This window comes from Calliphora vicina, chromosome 2 (assembly GCF_958450345.1).
Source record: "Calliphora vicina chromosome 2, idCalVici1.1, whole genome shotgun sequence".
NCBI classification, from domain to species: Eukaryota; Metazoa; Arthropoda; class Insecta; order Diptera; family Calliphoridae; genus Calliphora; species Calliphora vicina.
The window spans coordinates 28292252-28306147 of record NC_088781.1 but is presented as its reverse complement, the minus strand read 5'-3'; the positions used below and the strand labels follow the sequence as shown (position 1 = coordinate 28306147).

Sequence of the window (13896 nt, the reverse complement as noted above, 5' to 3'; positions counted from 1 at the left end):
ATGTGTAACATAACAATAAGTAATTGTAGGGTGTTTATATACCAACTTGTAGTTTTGGCTTTGGAGTGCGCTACAGTTTAATTAAAATATGTTGAAGTATATGAGGTTTGGTTAGTTATTTTTTAAAAATCAAAGTTAATTTTTTTATAGATTTGAAAGCTCATAAAAAATTGCCTGTTTAAGTTAACGTAATAAGGACTGATATCGTAAAATTCTTTATCTTTGTAAAGCATGTCAGTTATTATATTTAATTATGTTCATTTGTTGTAAATCTAATTAAAATGAGTGACGAGAAAAAAGTGAGTACTAAAATTATTAAATATTTTCAACAAAACCCAACTTGGTCCTACAAAAAGTTGGTCAAACAATCAATGGTCTGCCGTTAAACTGAATCCAATGTTATTAAACAGTACAGGGAGAACTTGTCCGTTGTTTCTAAAGCCAAAAAAATATAATGCATTTTCAAAAGAGCTCCCAACTCCTCCGGTACAAAAGCAGACCGGTTACGTCAGTACTGGGACTATTTGCCAATGCAGGTTTAAAAGCATACAACGCTCAAAAAGTTCCTGACAGGAACTCTGCTAAAAATTTACAGGCCAAAGACAGAGCACGGAAATTGAAGTAAAATTTTATACAAAAATATATATGCTGCATAATGGATGTCGAAATTTACGTATCGACAATTTTTGCAGCTTCTGGGTAAATTTTTTTGTTGCAGATGCTCGAGGGAACGTTGAAGCAAAGTTTTGGACCCAAAAGTAAGCAAAATTTCCCAAAAAGTTCTTGGTATGCCAAGCAAGATGCAGTTGCGGCAAAAGAAGCCAAACATTTGATACAAAGGGCTCTATAAATACCGAAGTTTACATCAAGGAATGTTTACAAAATAGGATGCTTCCATTCATAAGACTTCTTATTGTGTCCACTTATTTTTGGCCTGATTTGGCATCTGTCACTATGGTAAGAAAGGTCTTGAGTGGTACAAGAACAATAATGTGGTATTTGTACCAAGAGAGGCAATTCCTCCAAACTGCCTGGAGCTGAGGCCAGTGGAGAGATATTGGGCTCTTGTTAAAAAAGAATTGAAGAACACAAAAATGGTGTCCAAAAGTGTAGTAGATTTTAAACGGAGATGGACAACCTGTTCGAACAAAGTGACATAAAGCACTATAAAAACCATAATGGAAGGTTTCCGGAAAAGGTTCAAAATTTCATCATTAGTGATTAGAACTATAAAATAAATTTTTTTGTAAATTGTAACAATGATTGCAATCAAATAAAAAAAGATTAAAAACTTTAAGTTTAGTGATTTCATTTTTATGAGCATATACATATGGGGAATTCCATTATGTCGCACGGGACATTCGTACACATTTAAAGTGAAAAATAAGTCTTAATAAATATAATTTTTAGTTTGACAAAAGGCTTAATTTATAGCTCTTAATTAGCACCATAATTGGTGCTAAGTTTTATTTTGGGCAAGTCACAAATACAGAAGTCAATTTCGCGGCCAACGATTCGAAATCCAATTTTCAGCGAAACCAGAGGCAATATTTCAATGTGACTAATTTTAGAATATTGTGCATTGATGTCTGTTAAAAATGGTTTTGATTTTACGCAAAAATTTGTTATCATTTTTTTTTTTTAATTAATTAATTTTAATCACAGTCGCACAGTGGGAGAAAACCCTAATTTAGTGGAACTAAATTCGTATCTTCTAAACGCTTGGCCAAATTAATTTCATTTATATGGAAATATTGCAGGCAAGGAGGTAAGCTAATAAAGTAATCCAAAATGGGTACTACTACTTCAGTAGAATGAGCGGGAGAGGCTGCTAAACTACACTACCTCGGAAGAAATTCTATACTATTTTCAATTCTAAGAAATTATTTTAATATATCTTTCAAAAAATTTAAATTTTATAAGTAATTTTATTTATAGCAAGTAACTATTTAAATCTATAGACTTTTGAACATTTACCCTATTGCCGGCATAGGTCGAAATATTCATATAAAATTAAACTTTTTTTAGTTTTATTAATAAGTTTATTTTTAAAAACTAATAACAATTATTAGTTATGAAATGATTTTATTTCATTATTATAAATAATTTAGTTATAATTAAACAATGAAATAAAGAGTAATTAAGCTAACTAACACTTGTTAGAATTTTGTGAATTTTTATTATGAGATTTTTAAAATTTATTTAAATTAGTCGACTGCTTGCAGATGAAACTAGAGATGCTAATCGGGACTGATTTTTGAAAATCCCGGGGTTCGGGATTTGGTAAAGAATCCCGAAATCCCGAAACCCCGGGTCGGGATTTCGGGAAATCTAAAATACCGAAAATTATAAGAAGGAAACGTACATAATTATGCCTTTACAATTGAAAGAAAATTTTTTATTTAGCAATTAATTTTTATTAGACACCAAAAAGCTTAAAATACTTGCATGAGTACATTATATAAGCACAAATAACAATAACGATAGGTCTAAAATCAAATCCTATTTTGCGCATTTCGTCTTTTATCCAATGATATTTCAGTATTTTTTTATTGGATAAAAGGCGAAATACGCAAATGTTATATTTTTAATCTAAATAAAGCACTACCATATTTAAAAGGACTTATAATTTTAAGGCAAATTTGGTATATGGGCATTTGTTTTTAGCAACTTGTAAGTAGTTAGAATTACATAAATTTCATTTTTATATAATGTAATTACCAATAACACTTCTTATATACAATCTTAAAAAAATAAGGAACAAATTTAGTACGAGATTTTACATCGTCCCAACGAAAATAATTTCTTAAAAAAATTATATAAATTCACCTCGCACTTTTTCGCAGCTAAATTTCTCAGCATATGTAGTCTATAATATAGCCTTGATATTGGTAAAAAAATTAGGACTGCATCTCACAGCATTAGTAACTGGCAACCTTCCGAAAATTCAAAAAGTAAAAAAAAAAATTGTATAAGAATATGGCCATTGGTTATCACAAATAGCGGAAAATATATTTTTATTTTTCTGATTTACCAAGCATCATATTCCATCTATATAAAAAAAAGTAAAAATACAACTTAAAGAAAACCTTATACTATCCAGCTTAATAACAACATTGAAACCAATTCTTCATAAAAAAAATTTCTGAAATATTTTTTACATTTAAATAGTTGTCAATACCAAACCACTGAAGTTATTAATAAATGTTAAATATTTTTAAGTACAGCAACAACTATAGATTGAAACTGCATAACAGTAAATCAAATATGCGAAAGTTTTTTTTTTTTTATTTTACGCCACTAAATTGTTCATTTCTCCCACAGTGAGTCGCACGGGACATTTTTTTCCATCATGATATTAATGTAGTTTCTGTTGCTTTTTACGAAATAATATGTAAACAAGCTTAGTATAAATGTTTTTAAATTAATAGAAGTATTCAATGTATTTATTTCAATATAATATCAACAAACTAAAAACGTAAGAAATATATTTAGTACGAATAAGCCACTGTCTATACTTGACAAATATTTATCATAACAATAAATGACGTTTGTTTTGAGCAAAAACACTAAAAATTTTGTTATAAAGAAGCAATAACACTAAAAAATTATAATTTTTTATCTTAACAACCATTTTGACGTTTATCATTCATAAAATTTATCAAGTATAGACATAGGGCAAAGTATTGTATATCAGTAAATACAATAAAAAAATATATTTAAATGAAAGTAGTTTCAGGAATATCAAACGCAGAATACGCAGTTCTATCTGCTTTGCCTTCTTGCCCATTGCAACAAAAGTAGTCCAACTGGGCTATACCTGGAATGCTTTTCACTTCTCTCCATTTTTTGTCTAAATTATATAACAAAGAATGCTTTTCAATCTGATCAGACGGCAGTAGATATAATTTTAAAATATTTATGTGATGTTGTGCATATTTACATGATTTATTTCATTTCTGTAAGAAAAAATAATTTCCAAATTTTTAAATTTCTCACTTACGAAGTCGCACGGGACCAACTTTATATGAGTACCAAAATCATAAATGTTCTTATTTTTCAGTAAAGTTTCTTTTATTTTAATTGAATTAAAAATCTTTGTTTGGACTATTTGATAATCTTTCTGCATGTACTTTCGACGCACTGATACCAAATGTTGTTTTTCAATGTCGCACGGGACATCGAAATATGTGATAATGCAAAGCAAAAACTTACAGTTATTTGCAACCGCATAGTTTCTTATGCATTCTATTTTGACTCTTTGTACCCTCAGGAAGATTTTAGATATCAAAAGTCAATGCATAATGTCTCTATTTAAGAACTTGTATCAAAACAAAATGTGCATTGTAAATATTCAAATCAGAAAAGTTGCCCTTGGTCGACTTTGCATCCGAATATCTCGAAAGGGGTTATGAATAAATGGAAAATGTCTTTACATTATTTAAATTTGATTGTTTTCCTATGAAAATGGGATAAAACAAAGTGTTTTCAAACACTTTTAATTTTCTGGTATCGGTGGACCTTTCGGTGGAAATGCCATATGTATGTTAAAAATTTTTCGATCTCAGTCCTTAAATGATAATATTTTTTTTTTACATTTCAATTTATTTTATTATTTCTATAATTTCAGTAATATGTTCATAATCAGGATTTGTATATTTGTACGACAATTTGAGAACATCTGAAGAATCTTCCAGTTCCATTTCCTAAAACAAGAAAATTTATATTAAAATTAAAGGAATATGCAATAAAAATTAATTATCAACATTGTTTGTTAAACAACTTACCGAAATTTTGAAGGGCAATGTGTTGTAGGCCTGTATGTGAACTCGTTCTATCTGCAGCTGACGTTGATGGTGTAACAACATGAGAATATTCTGAATAAGATCTGAGGTTAATATACCACAAGATCTCAAATAAAGTCGTCTTAATTTTTGACACTGTGTTAAAAGTTGTAAAACTGACTGATTGGTGATAAAATAGCTGTTATTTATATCAAGCTCTTCTAATTCGCTTAAATGTGATAATTCATTCAAAATTTCATCATCACAGGGATTGCAGATGCAATGTAAAACTTTTAACTTTTTCAATTTAGCCACTAATGCTGCCTTTTCCGAATCAAAAGAATCATAATCTATTAGTTTTAATTCTTCCAGTTGCTGGGCTTGATATGTTTGTAAATTATCCAAAAAATCTTGCGAAATTGGAGCGCTTAAAATATTATTTCTGCATATTTCTAAGTGTTTTAGTTTTGCTAATTGTGTAAGACAATTGAAATTCTCATGGGTTGTGGATAGTTTAAGAGTGTTTAATTGTAGCAGATTTTCTAGAATTTGTTGAAAATTTTGAGTTGATAATTGTTTGCAATTTCTTATGTCGAGGAAAAGTAAGTTTTTAAGATTTTTAAAAATTTTTCCAAAATACTGGGAGTCTATTCTTGTGCAATTGTTAAGGGTTAGTTTTTCAAGTCCATAGAGATTGTGGATATATTTACCTGTAAGTGAAATGGAAAATTTTATTATAATTAAAACAAGTAAGGAAGTATGGTCGGTCAAGCCCGACCATATAATACCCTACACTAAGTAAAAGAGCAAAAACAATTTTCTTTTAAAATTTCAATAATTTATATTTTTGAGTGATTTTCGGAAGTGGACCTTATATGGGGGCTATGACCAATTATGGACCGATCACCATGAAATTAGGTTGTGTGTTTTATGTCTATATGAAAGTTAACTATGTTGAATTTTGTGAGTATACCAACCAATTTTTAAGCGATTTATGCACGTTAAAGTGATTTTCGGAAGCGGGTCTATATGGGAGCTATGACTAATTATGGACCGATCGTAACAAAATTTGGTGACATGAATTTTGTGTATATAAAACTTATTTGGAGCGGAATTTGTGGAGATACATATATAAATTAAACATTTATGACCGATAAAGTTCAATTTCGGAGGGAAATTTGTATGGGGGCTAGGTGAAATAATGGACCGATTTCAGCCAGTTCTTGAGCCGAAAAAATAATATAATATAATATACCAAATTTTATCGAATTACATATATTCAAAATTGCGACCTGTACTCTGCGCCAGCCAGCCAGCCGACCAGACGGACGGACATCGTTTAATCGACCCAGAAAGTGATTCTAAGTCGATCGGTATACTTTAAGGTGGGTGTTAGACTAATATTTTTGGGCGTTACAAACATCTGCACAAACGCATTATACCCTCCCCACTATGGTGGTGTAGGGTATAATAATTGAGGTTGCAGTTTGAGATATTCTTTTTTTAATACAAGAATTGTATGAAAATATAAAGGGTCTTCCATGTTGTTGAAGCTACATCTTTCAAATTGGCTGTCATTTATTCATTTATATTAATGTTGAAATATTGACAACAAAACACAAGTTTATTTAAAAAATACTCACCAGTTACATCGAGATTATTTATTATCGTTAAAGACTTTAAGTTTCTTAAAAGCCTTAACGATTTTATTGATTCATCGCTTACGCCCCATCCATTATAGCTTAGATTCTCCGCATTTAGGCAAAATTTAAACAAAAACTTAAAATATAATTGTTTTTTTAAATAGCTCTTTTCCTCAAATGGAAATTCCACTATTAAGTTTTTGATATGAGCTCCTATAATAAATAGCAAAACCTTAAGCTGAAATGTTTTTAGTGAATTGAAAAATCTCGTGTTTAAATTTGATTTGTACTCAATTTTTAAACGCAAGGTAAAAATATGACAAAACATTTGGTATGACAGAATCAAATTAATTCGATCGCCTATAGGTAGCATTTTAAAAATGTGATCCATACAGTCTTCATTTAGCTTTAAAATTAAATCCTTTTGATTTGCTAAAAATTTTACAATATTAAGTAATTATTATTATAAATTGATCTTTAAAATTATCTCTATTGTGTACTTACTCATTGTTTATCTGTATTTCTTCCCCAAAACTATCACTAAAGTTGTTGATGTTCCAAAATATAATGAATGATTGCATGATTGAAAATTTTGTTTCCATATTTGGTTTTGCTGGAAATGTTTATTTTCTATTTTTGTTTACATGATAAGCATATAAAAATAATTTTGATTTTTGTTTCACATTTTGGGACTGTGTTTACATATGTGTATTTAGCTGACAACAGAATTCATATAATTCAATATTGATATCGATAGTAATTCCATTTAAATAGCATAATTGTTTGCTTTTATGTGATACTCTTATCAACACAGTTGAGAATTTTTAACATAAAATTCTAATAAAACATTGTTATACTTTAAATTTTAAAGTCATTTGAAATAGGCAAACCATAGGGCATAGGATACAACTAGAGGCGCAACTGAGAGTAAGCTGAGAGTACCAATAATTACTCTCTTCACACGTTCTTGTGATATGTGAATTCAACATACTTGTGAGAGAAATTAACACATTAAAATACTTGAAATTTTACCTTTGATTTTCCGACTAAACACAGCCCGAACCACTTTATTACACTTCTACACAATATTTGGCAAATTTTTTGAATACTTTTCAGGACACTTTTTTGCCGAAACACGTTAATTTTGTGCAGATGTTTGCAACGCCCAAAAATGTTAGTCTAACACCCACCCACACAGTATACCGATCGACTTAGAATCACTTTCTGAGTCGATTAAACGATGTCCGTCCGTCTGGTTGGCTGGCTGGCAGTCCATTTATACCTTGTGCGCAGAGCACAGGTTGCAATTTTGAAGATATTTCGATCAAATTTGATACATATTATTTTTTTGGCCCAAGGCTATTGAAATTGGCTGAAATCGGTCAATTATTTCACCTAGCCCACATACAAATGTCCTTCCGAAATTGAACTTTATCGGTCATAAATGTTTAATTTATAAATGTATCTCCACAAATTGTGCTCCAAATAAGTTTTATATATATGAAATTCATGTCACCAAATTTTGTTACGATCGGTCCATAATTAGACCCGCTTCCGAAAATCACTTTAACGTACATAAATCGCTTAAAAATTTTGGTATACTCACAAAATTCAACATAGTAAACTTTCATAGAGACATAAATCACACGACCTAATTTCATGGTGATCGGTCCATAATTGGTCATAGCTCCCATATAAGGCGCACTTCCGAAAATCACTCAAAAATATAAATTATTGAAATTTTAAAAGAAAAATATTTTTGCTCTTTTACTTAGTGTAGGGTATTATATGCTCGGCCTTGACCGACCATACTTTCTTACTTGTTTTTATTAATTTTTGACACTTAATTTTATTTGTGGTGGAATTTAATTTATAGAACGGAGTTTCAATCATAGAGAAACATAGAGCGGAAACTAGAAAAAAACTCAAACAATAAAAATTACTCAAAATAATCACACATACATGTATTGTTTTTGTTCCCACATAGCTTTTTCAACTAATACATTCTCACCACTTAGGTTTCTGACAACTGAGTTAGGTCTTTGACAGGAGAGTTTTCGCTCTATGTCTATTCTCTATGGTTTAAATTTTTGGCATTGAAAATAGAAGAAAATTTAAATAAATTAAAATTTAAACATTTTTATACAACTCTGTGTGTCTGGTGAAAATTAAAAAGGCACCAATACAATCTGAAAACTATGTACTAATACATTCTCACGACTTAGGTTTTTGACAACAGACTTATGTTTTTTCCCTCTCAGTAAAGCTTCTATGAATATATTATTCTATGAGGCAAACTATCTCGAACGAAAAAAAATCTGAGTATTTGACTCAAGTCGAATAATATTAAGTCGTGGTGCATCGGTTGTATTAGCAAACAAGTTTACAAGTGGAACATTTTTATCATAACAGGACCAGGCTTCATATAAAGACAATTACTCAGTTTGATAAGAGACAAAAAAATTTCTTTAGGGGGACTGCAACATTGGTCAGTCACAAAGCAATTTCTCATAGGTGTTATCATGTAAATCGCACTGATTTATCCCAACAGTTTTTAAAGCAACTTTTTTATATCTAAGACTTCAGTATCCGGAATAGTAATAGTAATGAATCGTTTGACCAACATGAGCTCATATAATTTACCCCAATGACAGGTGAATTTTGATTCATCTATCTAGTGGCCGGATAAATCCAAGTTAAGAAGCAGCAACATTCTCCAACTTTTCCGACATTTTTAAGTCTTCTCACCCAGTAACAGATATTGCCAGGTCATCGGCGTAACCATATACATACGAATGCCTAAGTCGTTAAGTTTTTGCAACCGTTCATCGATGTCCAGAATCTATAGTAGAGGTGATAATACACCACCTTGATTGGTTGGTCTGTTGGACTTTGGCGTTTGAAAATTCTCGACAGTTGGTGGATTTTCCAGATTTATAAGCAAACTGGAAACAAAACAACAATTTGTTTAAACTATCATAATATATTAGGACATTATGACAATATGACTTAATAGAAGACTGTTTGAATGCCCCAATTAATTTTATAGTTCTAATCAATAGTGATGAATTTATGAACCTCTTCCGGAAACCCTTCCATTAAGCTTTTTATAGTGCTTTCTGTCACTTATTTCGAACAGATAGTCCATCTCCACTTTTGGACACTTTTTTGTGCTCTTCAATTCTCTCTTGACAAGAGCCCTATATTTCTCCACTGGCCTTAGCTCTAGGCAGTTTGGAGGATTTGCCGTTCTTGGGACAAATACCACATTATTGTTCTTGTAACACTAAAGACCTTGCTTACCATAGTGACAGGATGCCAAATCAGGTCAAAAAAAATTGAAACATTAAGAAGTCTTATGAATGGAAGCATCCTATTTTGTAAACATTCCTTGATGTAAACTTCGGTATTTATAGAGCCCTTTGTATCAAACGTCATCCATTATGCAGGAGGTTTATTTTTTTGTATAAAATTTGACTTCAATTTTCGTGCTCTGTCTTTGGCCTCTAAATTTTAAGCAGAGTTCCTGTCAGGAACTTTTTGAGAGGAACTCAAAAGCACTGGGCTAACCGGACTGCTTTTCTGCCGGATGTGTTGGGAGTAGGGTATTCATTCGACTAATGATCGTTCGATTAATCGAATAATTTCTTACGAATAATTATTCGAACAATTTAAAAATGGCCATTTTCGAATAACGAATAATTCGAACAATTTTATGTAGAATAATCGAATAAAACGAATAAATGTTCATATATATTTAAATTTATTAAATTGCTTAAAATTTTTCGTAATTCCAAATTTAAATAAGTAATAATGACTCACAAAAATTGTATTGTTTCTGAAATTCGACAAATAACTAAAGACAAAGGGACTTTCGATCACTGTAGATGAGTGTTCCGATAGCTCCTTCTATAAATATATAAATATTACTGCAAGGTTACAATTCTAAAAACAAATCTTTCGATATATTAGAAGAATCGAAATAAATAATCAAAATTTTAACTTAGATTAAAGTGGAGTTGAATGTGATGGAGAATGTGATTTTGAAACGGTCGTCGAAAGTGATATTGAGGATTATAAATGATTACATTGAAATAGATGAAGGCCATGATCTTAAAATATACAGTGAGGAGCTCAAATGAGTACATGATTCTATTTTGTGCACTTCTTATGGAATAAAAATAAAACTAATAAAGCAAATCCAAAAATTTTTTCTGTCATTTATTTTATGTCTAATATGTAACAAAACTAATTACAATTCAAAACAAAAAACATCCAGTTCTAAATAAAAAAACAGACAAAACTAAAATAACTCGCATGTACTCAATTTTGCACCCCACAATAATTTTAGGGAAGAATTGCATTTTTTAAAAAAAATTTCAAAATCCTTTATTACGTAAATAAAATTTTACACGCATTGGCATATTTTATATAAATTTTTCATTAACTTTTTTTGGAATACTCTCTCTCTCGTGCTCAATCCGCTGTTAAAGCTCGTACAAATTGGTAGGAGTTAATAGGTATTGTTTTAACCGTCAATTCACGATTTACTAAAAATTTTCAATAGGATTGAACTCAAGACATTGAGCTGATAACTGCATTAATAAGAATTTTTTCTAGGAACACCATTCTTTACGATTTTTGACGTGTGCATTGGGTAACCATCCTATTGAAAAATTACTTCTTAACTCCTACCAATTTGTACGAGCTTTAACAGCGGATTGAGCAAAAGAGAGAGAGTATTCCAAAAAAAGTTAATGAAAAATTTATAGAAAATATGCCAATGCGAGTAAAATTTTATTTACGTAATAAAAGATTTTGAAAATTTTTTTAAAAAATGCAATTCTTCCCTAAGGTTATTGTGGGGTGCAAAATTGAGTACATGCGAGTTATTTTAGTTTTGTCTGTTTTTTTTATTTAGAACTGGATTTTTTTTGTTTGAATTGTAATTCATTTTGTTACATATTAAACATAAAATAAATGACAGAAAAAATTTTTGGATTTGCTTTATTAGTTTTATTTTTATTCCATAAGAAGTGCACACAATAGAAACATGTACTCATTTGAGCTCCCCACTGTATGTATATAAGTGATGTTATTAACCGCGTATGTAATAATAAATCGAATGATAAACACAAATATAGCAAACTAACGTTTTGTTGCAAGAAAAGCAAGGAGTTCGTATTATACATGATTTTGAACATCGTTGAACATCTTTGTCTAACATGGTAATACACTTATTTGTAAATGCGTCAATCATTTGCCAACTAACTCTTATTCGTTTTATTCGAACAAGAGAAAAATCGAATAATTCGAATACCCTAGTTGGGAGCTATTTTAAAAATGCTTTCTATTTATTGGCTTTAGAAACATCATGTGGACCATTCCTTCTGCCTGCACTAGTTTTTCTATCAACGTCCATGTATGTAATGTCATCACGTGAGAACGGCTGGAGCGATTTGGCTGATTGTTTTTTTTATTCGATTCGAATAAAACTTTTCAGGAGATGTCTTGTAAAGAAAAAAAATTAAAAAATTCCGGGTAAAACTCGGAAATTATCAAATAATCCGTGAGTTGAAACAAAAATTGTGAACATATAAAATCAAAAAACTTCATCTTAAAAAAATCGATTTTTTTTACCTTTTTTCCCCTGTTCAGGTCCATAGGTAGCAAACCGTTAAAAATTCAAGGAAACAATCAACTACATAAATGTACCGAAGATCTCAATAAACAACTTTCTTGAACATACGAACTTCCTAGAAATGATTCTTAACACAGTTATGGTAGGCCAATATAAATTAGTAAGAAAAAGCTAAAGGAATTAAGAGTTTTGGGATATATACTACGTTTATACGCACGGCTTATTCGCAAATAAAAATATTGCATTTAGAAAAATTTGCCGCATAAACAGTGAATTAATTTTTTATTTGCGAATAGCTAACTCACGAAAACAATTCCTGATTAACGACACTATTTGCAAATAAGATTTTAAGCATTGCCATATGTTTTAACGTTATTAGTTTATTAAGACGTTTTTAAAATATTTCATTGTGTTTTTGCATTACTTGGATTGCAAAACAAATATGAATTTTAGATTCTATCATTTTTGCATTTAAAAAAAATAAAAAATTTATCATATTTTGTTCAAAAACATTACTACCAAATTATTTAAGTTTACCATCCGACATCACATAAAAACAAAAATTTTCCGACTTATAAACAGTGAGATAGTTAAATGCAAATCATTTTTATTTGCGAATAGGTTACGTATAAACGTAGTAATAGACTATTAAATTACACGGTGCTACGATGGAAAAAAACTTGGAAAACGCCCTAGCGTGGGTTATAGGCCGAGTACATTAGAAATTGTGTCGAAAAATTTCAGAAACACCCTCAAATTCAGAAGTAATTTTGAAAAAACCATTTTCAGTGATGTTCGTCAACTTATCGATTTGTAAATCAGTCAGTCTCTCTGCGACTTTAAATTTTTAAACTAGGTTGGTAAGAAAACTGAATACGCTTTAAAATTACGAGCATTTTTTGATACATTTGTAAGTCATAAGTATTGTTTTTGTTAAGAATATCTAAAAGAAAAACTAAATTTATCAACTTTTTTGATTTTAGTCGCTTTTCATTGCTTATTTTGATATGCAAGCTTATAGAAATTTATACCAATGTATTTAGGAAATTTAGTTCTTAAAAATTATCGTTTTAATTATTCAAATCGGATGAAAATTTTAAAAGTTATTCAACTTTTCATTAACACCTTTTTTTGTATTTTCTCCACCAGCCCATATGAATAAAAAAAACAAAAAACTGTATAAAAAAAATGTTTGTACAATTTTTAATTCACAAGGTAAATTTTGTGGAATTTTTTTCCAAAAAGTTTAATAAGTTTTGCAAATATAAACCGATTTTAATAAGTAATGTCTCATTTTTGTTTATATAAAATTGTCTTTAAAAAACTTTGCAAAGAAAAATAGGTTTCCATAGAAAAAAATTAAAATAACTATTGTTGAATTTGAAAAATTACGAAAAAATAAAAAAGAAAGCGAAACTATTTATAAAAACTTACACAATTTCTAGGAATATAGATTTTATACATACATTTTATGAAAGCTTAATTCTTTACCTAACTTTAATTGTTTAAAATCTTTTAAAACGGTTTTAGTGTGTCCTCACCTAGGCCTACAAACTCCATTAGGTGGCTTTTCAAGTTCTGACAAAAAGTGTCATTTTGTAGCAGAGTGTATTATAAACTAAAGCATACTTTTAGACAGCTTAAAAAAAATTATTTTTAAATTCATTTCGAATTTTTTAAAGTTTTTGGCGATTTTGATCTTAAAGATGAAGTTTTTTTGATTTTATATATTCACAATTTCTGTTCATTATGACAAGGGCTACAACTTTGCCTCAGAGAGTAAATCAAAATTACAAAGTGTTTGCTAGATATGAGTCTGAGAAAATTA

General features: G+C 29.7%; 1 protein-coding gene across 1 annotated transcript; it reads right to left on the bottom strand.

Moving 5' to 3' along the window:
• Nucleotides 1–4595: 4595 nt before the first annotated feature.
• On the bottom strand, nt 4596–7105 carry LOC135952450 (F-box and leucine-rich repeat protein 13-like). Its single transcript, XM_065502395.1, has 4 exons — nt 6932–7105; nt 6428–6859; nt 4788–5494; nt 4596–4706 (listed from the first exon to the last, which is right to left on the bottom strand). Exons 1-4 carry the CDS (start codon nt 6933–6935, stop codon nt 4605–4607), a joined length of 1245 nt encoding a protein of 414 aa, XP_065358467.1. The 5' UTR covers nt 6936–7105; the 3' UTR covers nt 4596–4604.
• Nucleotides 7106–13896: the final 6791 nt, after the last annotated feature.

What these genes read in the sequence shown, in the direction of transcription:
- LOC135952450 (XM_065502395.1), bottom strand. An exon ending in AAATAATCTCGATGTAACTG is followed by an intron (nt 5,495 to 6,427) that starts GTGAGTATTTTT and finishes TTTCACTTACAG; the next exon opens with GTAAATATATCCACAATCTC. An exon ending in CATTGCCCTTCAAAATTTCG is followed by an intron (nt 4,707 to 4,787) that starts GTAAGTTGTTTA and finishes TTCTTGTTTTAG; the next exon opens with GAAATGGAACTGGAAGATTC.